The sequence below is a fragment of the Lygodium microphyllum genome, chromosome 26 (genome assembly GCF_053477565.2).
Source record: "Lygodium microphyllum isolate KBCC chromosome 26, Lygodium_microphyllum_v1.1.10, whole genome shotgun sequence".
Classification (NCBI taxonomy): Eukaryota; Viridiplantae; Streptophyta; class Polypodiopsida; order Schizaeales; family Lygodiaceae; genus Lygodium; species Lygodium microphyllum.
This window is the reverse complement of record NC_141160.1, coordinates 92,111,547-92,122,402: the sequence shown is the minus strand read 5'-3', so window position 1 is coordinate 92,122,402 and position 10,856 is coordinate 92,111,547. Positions and strand designations below refer to the sequence as shown.

The window sequence follows — 10,856 nt, the reverse complement described above, 5'->3', positions numbered from 1 at the left end:
AGTGAAACTTTGAGAGTAACATGCAGTGGATTCAAGGGAAAATGATAGAAAGAATTACGAATAACTTTCTTTTTCCTTGAATTTCACCATCGGACAAGGAGTGAAAGCGTTTGAGCTTGTACCTCTCTTTTTTTTTTCTTTTTTTTCTTTTTTTTGCCCTCACATAAGATATAGCATTGTTTCTAAAGTCAAAGGGACTTTTGCTCTTGTCAGTGCAACAAATTGAGTTAAAGAAATATATGTACAAAGAAACTAAGACTAAAAAGAAAAAAGAGTTAGTATTCTACAGTTTTTGGGATCCATCGGTCACATAGAAATTCCCATTGTACTCCAATTTGGCAAAAGTATCCAAGTAAGGTGGTTTGGTATCTAGTCCACAAATGTAAGTAATCAGATCACCAAGAAAAGAGGGCCCTGTAGAGCAACTGGCAATGTGTAGTTCCTCCTCGATCATAATCTTGTCAAGCAATGGGTGATATATGAACTTTCATAGCAAGGCGAGATTTGGAGCTACGATGATAGAATGCAGTGTTCTCACAATAAGTTAGGTCAGCTTGAAGTATATTGATTATACGATGTTGCTCAGTTGTGATCATAAGACAACTACCATCACAAGCAATCTCAAGTCAATGAGAAAACCACTTCTACAAGAAAGAATGGACTTGAGGAATGACAATTCTGCTCAAGCTCATCAAGTACTGATTGGTCTTGGATTTTGGTCACAGCAGCATAAGAAGGAATAAATTGGCATGATAGCAAGTGCTCCTAAGGGAGAGTCCTAACATATTTCTTCCAAATCAAGAGCCTTTTATCGAAAAGACGTTCGTTGTCCTCCCAAGTGAAATGCCATTTAGAAGCAACTTGAACTGCCTCATCATCAATAAGGCTAGATCAATCATTGCAAACAAATTGGTATAAGTAGTGTATATGGTTTATGTACATCACTCTGCTTCACATCGTTTGATGAAGATTCAATCATTGTAGTACTAGAAGTAGAGGTAAGATTTGGTGCTATGTCACTTAGCCTTGGAATAAACCATTCATAGAAATTAGGATTGTACTCTAATGAAGCATGGTCATCAAGAAGTTGTGGGTCATGGGTAAGACAAAATATATATATCTAGTGACATCAATCATCGTGTCTCATTGTCCTAATTGACTTGTAGTGTGTAGCTCTTCCTTTGAAAGAAGTTTGTCACACAAGGGATCAAGTTTAGCCAATTTAGAAATGTTGACACCACGGACAAGTGCAAGCACTCGGAGAGATGTAGGATCATGCATTGAAGTCCAAACTCACTTTTTCCTTCTGCTTTCTTGGCCAATGCTGCAACATCTTCCCAACTTGCTGTGTGCTTCCCAGTGTAGAACACAAGAATTAAGTGATGCTTCTCCTATTCTACCTTGGTCATTTTCTTTATAACTTCTCCCACAATTGCTAGGTAAATCCAAAAAATTTGTGTTTGCTTTGACCATGTCAAAGGCTTTTCTAAGAGCTTTTGATGCTCATTAATCTAGATTCCAAGGTCAGTGTGAACATATGCATGAGTAAGTGAAGTCAAGAGTGTTTCATCTAGTTCTTGAGAACTCGTAGCTTCTGATTTATCTCTGTGTTGGCCCCTCTTTTCTAACATCTCCATGATCGATCATTTAGCTAGTTTCAAGTGTATTGAAGCTTTTGGTTGAGAAGAACATGACTTGTGTATCAATGGGTTCACTGTGCTCTCTGCACTAGATTCTACATCCATGTGTGAGACTGAAATAGTAGAGGCTTATTCTTCAGTTGAAGTGACAGTCTTGGTCATAGCCAAGGGCTATGATTGTATGGGTTTCATCTCAAAATTGAAAGTAGTAACTTCGATTCAGTGGAGTGGTCAATCGTGACAATCAAAGATGACTGTGCACTTGGATCCTTGGACTGAGTGGAAGTATTCATGGTCTTGGTATTTCCAAATTTGTTTGTGATAACAGTCGTAGAGGGAGGTAGTCTCTCTTTTTATGTTTTTGTAGTTGTCCCTTGTGGATTATTTTCCTTAGATTGAGCAGCTACACTAGGCTATTGCTGCCATATTTTCTGTTTTGGTTTGGATGATACAGGTTCTTGGTTTTGAGGAGACTTTGGTTGTTTTGAAGAACCAGCAACAACCTGGGGTTGTTGCTTATAGCACATAGAAACACTTTAGGCACCCATCATGGCCTTATGCTAGCTCTCCATCGATGCTTCTGATTACTTGCCCTATATCTCTTCCCCCTTCTAGATGCAGTTCTATTCCCAACAACTTGAGAAGCTGTGGTAGTGTTTCTAGTAGTAGATGTCATCTTTCCTTTGGTTCTAGGAGGGTTCCTATTAAGCGATTCTCTCTTGTTCTCATATGCCTTAAGTAGTTCATTAAGAACTCTCTGGTTGTTCTCTCTAGGCATTTGATTTGACTCTAAGACAAGCTTCTTGCCCTTCTCTAGAGAGAAGACAAGGTTCCCTGTGCTAAAAGTAGTGACTATCTCCAAATCTGGTATGCTTTCACTCTCAACAATCAATAGAATTTTGCATCATCCTAAGAGGGAATAGCCTGATCCTCCATATGTCTTGATAACTACATTGGTCGGGACGGGTTTAGGTTGTCAAATCTCAATCCATACCTCATAGGTCAAGACATTGTAATTTGAATCTTCGTCTATGAGAGTGTCAATGATGAGCTCTCGCTTGGCAATTAGTTTGACCCTAAGATATGCAGGAGGGATTAGCCCTTCATCTTCTAGGTCAGTGTTTGTGGTTTGAATCTTTCAGATATTAGGCATGGTAGACCTAGTTAGTGTACTACATGAAACCTTGTGTGTTGGACAGTCATATACATGTGAATGATGCTACACTCAATGCATCTAAGGTTAGACCTTGGAAATTTATCTATCACCATCCGGTCTACTAGCTATAGTCTAGGCTCTTGTGTTGCTAGCTTTGGCAATACATAAATGGATAGATGGATGGGAATGTTTGCTCATTTGTGTTGACACATTAGGTTTTAGGACTTCAAGACCTAAGGTCGAGTCCACTATGAGGCAGGTCAACAGAGTGTAAGGCTCTTAATAGCCAGATGACAAACTCTTCAACTCTTCTTGCAATGGTATTGTGTGGTTCTTAGTGTGGGTGTTCTCATTCAACTCTCTAGGCCTATTATTTCTTCTTGGATTTTACAACTTCGTTTCTTGGAGTTCTTATCTTTCAAATTTGTCACTTATTGGTCAATTAGTCTTGTGATCTTACACTAAGTGCAAGTGGTGAAATTATGGGCTTAGTGGTTGGCTTGTCCTCTCAATTGTTGAGGTCTTGGCACTTTCTTCAAATGGGGTTCAAAACGATTCAAAAGGGGGATTAGGACTTATGGTAGCTTGGTTGACAATATTTACTCATCAGGCCCTTGTAATGATTGGAATGGAGCACATGATGATGGTAGCTTGGTTGGATGATCTGCCCCCTAATGACTTGCATTGTGTCCTATCTGTAAATGCGACAGTGACTGTTTAGTTGTGCACTATGATCCCAAATGACCTAAGTAATGTCAGCCCAAGTGTGTGTCGTCGAGGTTGCCTAGGTGCTACGTGCAATGCATGCCAGGTCCTTGCAATATGACGAGGTGGTTACTTAGTTTAACAAGCTCCTTGTTGAGTTCTTACGTCATTAAGATATTTACTTCAAATGCTTGACTTCAAAACCTACAAGTTATCAAGGCACTTTGCAACACTTTGATTCAAAAACTCACAAGAGTGAGGTGTGCAAAATCAGGCTTTCTTCCTTTCCAATGCAATGTGCACAGGGGTAAGCAATTCCTCAAAGTATCACAACCATGTCATGCTAGCAATATGGCAAGTAAGTATGGCACTTTGATGCAAATACGTAAAGCAAGAGATTCAAATTTAGAATGTGAGTAAGACAAGTATGAGTGAGCCTTGAGACATAATGTGTGTGTGAGTGGGAGTGTAAGTGATTGATTAGTGTGAGTGAGTGAATATGAGTGAGGGATAAGTGAGGTGTGAGTGTGAGTGAAGGATAAGTCTGATGTGAGTGTTATGAGTATGAGTGGATGTGAATATGAGTGAGTGAGTAAAGGTATGAGTGTGACCGAGGATGGGTGAGTGGGTATGGGGGAGTGGATATGAGTGAGTGATGAGTGATGAGGGATGGTTTTGAGAGAATGAGTGAGTGTGAGTGAGGAGGGGGGAGTGGGTAGAAATGAGAGAGTGAGAATATGAGTGAGGCATGTATAAATGAGTGAGTATAGGTATGAGTGTGAGTGAGTGAGTGGATATGAGTGAGGGATGAGTATGAGAGAATGAGTGAGTGAGTGAGTAAGTGTGAGTGAGGGATGAGTGGGTAGGGTGTATAATACCTCCATCTCTTCTTCTTCTTCTTTCTTCTTCTTCTTCTCTTATATCCTCTCCCTTCACCCCTTCTTTTCTACCTTCTTCTAATACTTCTTCCACCATTAGACGAATTGCAAGCTTTCCAAGAAGACACAAAAAAATAATAGCATACATGCAACCTTGCCACACAAGAAATCCAACAAGGAGAGTGAGTTTGCGTTTTGTGTTTGAGATTTGAGTTTTGAGTTTTTTGTGTGTTTTATTTTTTCCTACCCTAACAAGCCTATCTTCACAATCTCAATCCAACGAACCGGTTCCTTCCGATTCCGCCTTCCTAACCTAGCCGCATGGGTTTTGGAATGCTAGCCACAAATGTGGACAATCAAAACCCCATCGATCCCATCCATGCCCATGTACAACCCTCCTATTCCTCCACACAGTAGGAGTGTGAGAACCTTGGCAGTTGCACATTCCTAGGTTTTGGCAACGGAACCAAAATGTTGAGCCTAATGCACCAACAATTGGGACTTTGGATGGACTTCTATTAGTTTAGAAGCTGCAACTCACTTCGGTGATAATCTCTTACCTTGTCTTTCCACACTCCACTCTAACTAATCAAGCATCCTCCTCTCCAACCCAAGAAAGCAAGAACACAAGACTAGCTTGAGTTGTAATGAACTCACCTATCTTACTTTATTGCGTTGATAACTTGAAGGCTCAAAGATGGTTCCATAACCTCGATCAACATGATCCAATGACATCGCTCCTTCGCATCCACAACAAGCACATCAACAAGTCGAAGAGCTAGTAAAGAAGACGAGAAAAGCAAGATGATGGCGAAGAGCTTTACCTTCCCTTAGTCCCTCACTCAACACACCTCTCATTCTCTCCCTCTCAGTTACTCTGAACATAATGAAAGCAAGATTATAGAATGGAAAGTTTGAATAGAAAGCTTGAGTAGTCACACTAATAGAGCTTCCACAACATTGGATGTGCCAAAGGGTGAATACAAGTGAGATCTCCCACCCTTATATAAACCAAGAATTAGGGTTAGGATTAGGGTTTGCACCCCTTTTGTGTTTTGCATTTAGGGTTAGTGCCCCTCTTAGGCACCCTATCCACTTTGTGGACTCTAGGCTAGTCAATCATCATTGCATGCTTCAACCTTAGCCTAATTAGACCAAGTCTAAGATATTCTAATTACAAATACATGTGCGCAACCCATGCAACACTTGAGGGCGTGACAAACACAATTATGAGTGATAGATACAATCTGCATGGGAGTGAGCCCAACTCTCACAAAGTAATACATCCATGGTAATGTGGTGATGTCCATAATCTCTAAAAAAATAGTAGGCGACACTTGCATTTTCTACAACCTTCTCAAAATACCATTAATAGTGTCGATCTTGTGAATGCCATCACTAAAGCTCAAAGCAAAAAGGCATGACTCAGTATCCTAGCTTATCCATGGCCAATGGATCAATGGTGAGCAAGAAAAGCCCAAATCAAAGGAAGAAGTGCATTGAGATTAAGGTCACTTTGAATATTGACGGAACTTACTACATTGCTAGAAGAAGTAGCCTACCTCGAGTGTGTAGAGTGCCACTATTATACCTACTCTAAAAAAGGCTAACATAGCGAAAGTACAAGAATACCATCAGCCAAAGCATAAATCAATGGTGATCGATAAGGTTAAGCATTGGGTGAAAAAAGTATGAGTGGGAAGCTTTAGATAGAGTACCTTCCATAATACCATATTGAGCCCATTGAAGGGCATTGCCTTCCACAACTTCTTGTTTTCCTCTTCCGCACCTTCAATGAGGTATTCAATAAATACTTGCACTATTCCATCCTTCCTTTTTCAATGTACTTGATGGCTAGGAGGGTGGAGGCTTGTTCCGTCTTTGAAGTTAGCGAGTCTTTGCACCCATGCAACACTAGACAACTTAGGGTATTATATTCCACATGCACATGAGCCTAAGACAATCATCCTTCTTTCTCCCAAAAACTAACTATAGCAAATCTATCCCCTCCCTTGTGAGGTGAAACTCTTCCCTTAGCATATCCCAGGGCTTTCAATCAATGTTATGTGGATTCCATAGGTCTAGCCATGGTATATTCCCTTGGATGTTATATTGGAGGAAATATGCGGTTTCTCCAAAACTAATAGAAATCCATCCTCAAAGACTACACAATATGCCCACACTAATTGCAATAATGGGGGCCTCCCTTACTTGTGCTTGCCCATTCCACATTGCCTACTATCTCTCTTCAATAATGCATATTAGCTTGAACTATAGGCGAATTCTTAATGGTTAGTGTCATACAACTTGTCATCCCAAGTTAGCTCGAGCTTTGGAAGTGCTCTATGTTAGGAAACTTTAATAAATTGTTTAATCACATTCCACCAAGGTTGTTGTGAATCCAACCTCTTCAATAGTGCAAGCACCGATCTCTTTCACTTGGCTACTATAGACTCCAAGCTCATACGATCCCCCTCTTTTCTTGTAGTGACCTACTCCCAGCTTACCACCACCCACTTCTTATCATCTTTCAAGCTCAAAAAATAACATTCAAAGTAGCATCTCATATATATCTTCAACATGTCGTAGTAAAGTGGAAGATGGTACCCACAAACAGGGTGAAGTAACAGAGGATGGACTTAATTATCACAATCATTCTAGTTGTCCCCCAAGAGTGTCTCCACCAACTTTGGAGCTTGGTGCTGATCTTTTTGTTATAACCAAGAGAACCTCCGGGTCATTGCGATCTTGACTCCTATTGATATATTGGGTACTACGACACCATGCCTAGCTTAACTAACTTAAGATAAGCTCAACCACCCACTCGAGGCAATAATCTAAAGACAAATATACGATCTCAATTTTGGCTAGACTCACCTTGGAACCTAATGCTAGTGAGAAATTCTCATACACCTTGATACCAAACCTTCAATACTTCAAAGTAGTGAGAGGAGTATCTATGTATTCACTTTAAAAGAGCAAGACATATCTACATGATACGAAGTATATCATTCTATATTAGCACATTATTAGGCTATAATCAAATGACACTACATTGAATAACTCATTATAAAGCCATGTAAGATTGAGCCACCACTCGCCACCATTGACGTATATTTGCTCAAATTGGCTACTTATTAGTAAGGACATGGGTGCTTTTTTGTTGAGTAAATTTGGGATTGGCATCCTTTTCTAGCAAGGCCACATCCATCGCATAATATGTTAGGAAAAATGTATCCCAAGTCTCTCCTCCTCCTTAATCATCTTGTCACACTCGTGCAACTTTTCTACAGATTGATCCATGATGTTCTAATGACCTATGACGAGTGTACGACACTCTCCTAACTCTTGTTCCATTAAAACCACTACATTGCCATATTGCTAGAGGAATTGAGTGCACTAGATCAATACTAGGACCAAAAACTTGCCATCCCATGCAAGCTTGACAACAGTCATTGATCCCTTTCCATCAACTCATGTTTGGGCTTAGACTTCACCAAAATCATGGCGCCTCCTCTCCCCCTCACATGCTCTTCTGGAAGGAGTTGTACCTTATCAAGAATGTGCTACTACAAAAATCAAGTTCTATCTTCACCTCCGACAAGGGAAGTACATTAGGCTTATGCCTCTATATAAGCCCAAAGTAGATAATTTTTTATTTTATCATTGTGTAAATGTCTCGCCTTCCAAAATATCAAATTCAACTTTCTAGTGAGTGCAGCTCCTGTAGATGAGCCCCCTCAAATCATCCCCACTACTATCATGTGCTATGCTCTTGGGAGGTAAGTGGCGGCAGATCCCTCCAACCAAATTGATATTGATGGGAAGTACATGTATAATCTACACTCATGCAACAAGATATCTAGTGGGTCAAAGTTGGCTAACCATTGGCATGTTGAGCTATGATATATTCTTCTTGAATAACTAGAAACAAAATGAGGATATTGAGCTATGACAGAAAAGGGTCATGTGAACTTGCAAAAGCAAAAATAGACACAATCACATAGAGTTGTTGAAGGACATGCAAATTTAGTATACAATGTCAAAGAGTGATAATACAAGTAATTGGCACTTGAGTTAATTGAAAGTGACTATTTAAGGACATGTTGGCCATGCATCTACTATGTCTAATTTTATATCTTACATCTTGGGCTATGGATCTATTTTTTATTTATTACATCAATGGCCTGGATATTCATTGAGAGTTAGGTTGTTCCATTGGGGAAGTCAATAAACTGTAAGCATTTGATTGAAAACACGAAGGAGATGCATGATGACTTCTAGAAATAGATGCATAATGCCACAATAATCCTTGCTTAGCAAACCCTGCTCTTTTCCTTCACCCTCTCAATACTACCTTAGTTCTCCCCTAACATGACAACCACGCTTTCTCCGTGCATTCTTTCTTCGCCACATCAAATTACACATATGAAGAATAGTTATCCTTTATGGATTTCAAGGGCCTTGCAAATGTTTGGATTTCATGATATATTTTTAGCACAACCTAGAGGGGAATGCTTAAGAGAATGGTACATGATGCAAGGTTGATTCAACTTTTCAATTATATCAAGTTCGCTAAACTTAGTTGGATATGCATATGTATATTTGCATAGCTCTTTGAAGAAATATGTGAGTGTGGTAAACATTGATGAGTACTCACTTAGACATAGTCACATGTGAATCCCACAGCCAACTTGAACATCCCAATCTCGTTCTTGTCTTGAGCCTACAAAGGCGAAGCAGAAGCCTCGACCATTGAACCTATACTACTGGAGCGTTGCTTGGGTACAATAGGCTGATAAGAACCATCACCCAAACTCTTCTCTAGCAGGGATATGACCCATAACAAAGAAGAAAATACTTGAAGCAGAGAAGTCTGCATAGCACTCTTTAATCTTTTGTATCTATAGGGAGACTAAGGCCAATACTTTGTTGGTGTACTGAATTTTGGTAGCAGATACAAAAACCTCTAACTCAAAAATTTTCAAAGATTTTTGAATCAAATTATATGTATTTGCCATTTTTATAACTAAAAACTTTTAAGAGTTTGAGGTTTTAAACCTTCTTCTTTCAAATTTGAAAGTTCTTAAAAATTTGTTACAATTCACTGTACATTAAACCTCGATTCTTAGTGAACACGGGATAGTAATATCACAAAACATGTATCTTTTTGAAAAAACATTGACGAGCACTCCAAAATAAGAACCAAGGGCAATGCTCACGTCACACGTGCGCTCTGAGACGGTCGTTGATGAATCGATATTGTGACCAAAGCCCACACGTTCGGTAGTGTAATCGGAACGATTAAAAGTTCATATATGTTACCGAAATCCGAATGGGATAAATTCAAGAAATCATCGTAATTAGGGGGCGCATTAAGGAGGAGAGAGACACAATCTGTGTCCTCCTCTCCACGCACTGCGGCTTGCTCCTTTGCGTCGAGTTCTTTCTTTTGGTCCAGGTGCTCACGTTCGTGTCTCTCTGTGCCTTATCTGCTCAAGCTCGGTTTCCTTCGCTCACCAATGCTCTATCGGATTCTGAGTAGGACCTGACCAAGACCTCCTCTTTCTCGCTAAAATGGGGATCATCGAGAAAATCAAAGAGATTGAGGCCGAAATGGCTCGAACTCAGAAAAATAAAGCAACAGGTTCTGTTTTTGCTTGTAGAACTAACCGATGCTCAATTCTCAAGTTTCCGGTTCTACTCGATAAGTCTTCATTCGTCCTTAATCGAATGCCTTGCATATCGGTTTTTGTGATGGTTTTTGCTGTCTGTCGCAAATGTGTGTCTTTTCGAGGTCTAACGAATGCCCATCTGTGCAGAGTATCATTTGGGTCAGCTAAAGGCTAAGCTTGCCAAACTCAGAACTCAGCTATTGGAGCCTCCCAAGGTTCGATAGTGTTTCCATTCTTCATTTTTGGCTATAATCTTTGTAAAGAGAGGTACTAATTCGTTTGGAGTATCACTCTGGAACAGGGTTCAAGTGGGGCTGGAGACGGTTTTGAAGTTACAAAATTTGGTCATGGTCGAGTGGCGCTTATTGGATTTCCAAGGTGCATTTGATTCACTCAAGGTTCAATTCTGTCAAGACATATACATCTTGCTCCACCACATTATTGATGTTGAATATAGTACCTACTGTTTCATTTTGCAGCGTTGGTAAATCCACACTATTGACTCTTTTGACTGGAACACACTCTGAGGCAGCATCTTATGAATTCACAACACTGACATGCATTCCTGGCATCATCCATTACAATGATGCTAAAATTCAGCTTCTAGATCTTCCTGGTATTATAGAAGGAGCTTCTGAAGGCAAGGGACGAGGACGACAGGTGGGTTCCCCTTTTTGGCAGTGTCTTTGTTTGTTTTGCATGCTATGAGACTTTTCATGTCTCTAAGGAGCTGTTAATGTTCCTAAATATTTTGTGATTAATAGTCACAGTCCATCAGCATATCAGCTATTAAGTTTCTACC

The 10,856-nt window shown here is 39.9% G+C and overlaps 1 protein-coding gene across 1 annotated transcript in view; it reads left to right on the top strand.

Annotated features, from left to right (window-relative positions):
- The first annotated feature begins 9,705 nt into the window (after positions 1-9,705).
- Positions 9,706-10,856, top strand: part of LOC148013539 (developmentally-regulated G protein 2) — a 117,731-nt gene continuing 116,580 nt past the window's right edge. Inside the window, exons 1-5 of the mRNA XM_087667550.1 lie at positions 9,706-9,840; positions 9,925-10,026; positions 10,202-10,269; positions 10,356-10,432; positions 10,534-10,714. Coding sequence (XP_087523676.1) covers positions 9,957-10,026; positions 10,202-10,269; positions 10,356-10,432; positions 10,534-10,714 — 396 coding nt within the window. The 5' untranslated portion in view covers positions 9,706-9,840; positions 9,925-9,956. The remainder of the gene's footprint in view (positions 9,841-9,924; positions 10,027-10,201; positions 10,270-10,355; positions 10,433-10,533; positions 10,715-10,856) is intronic.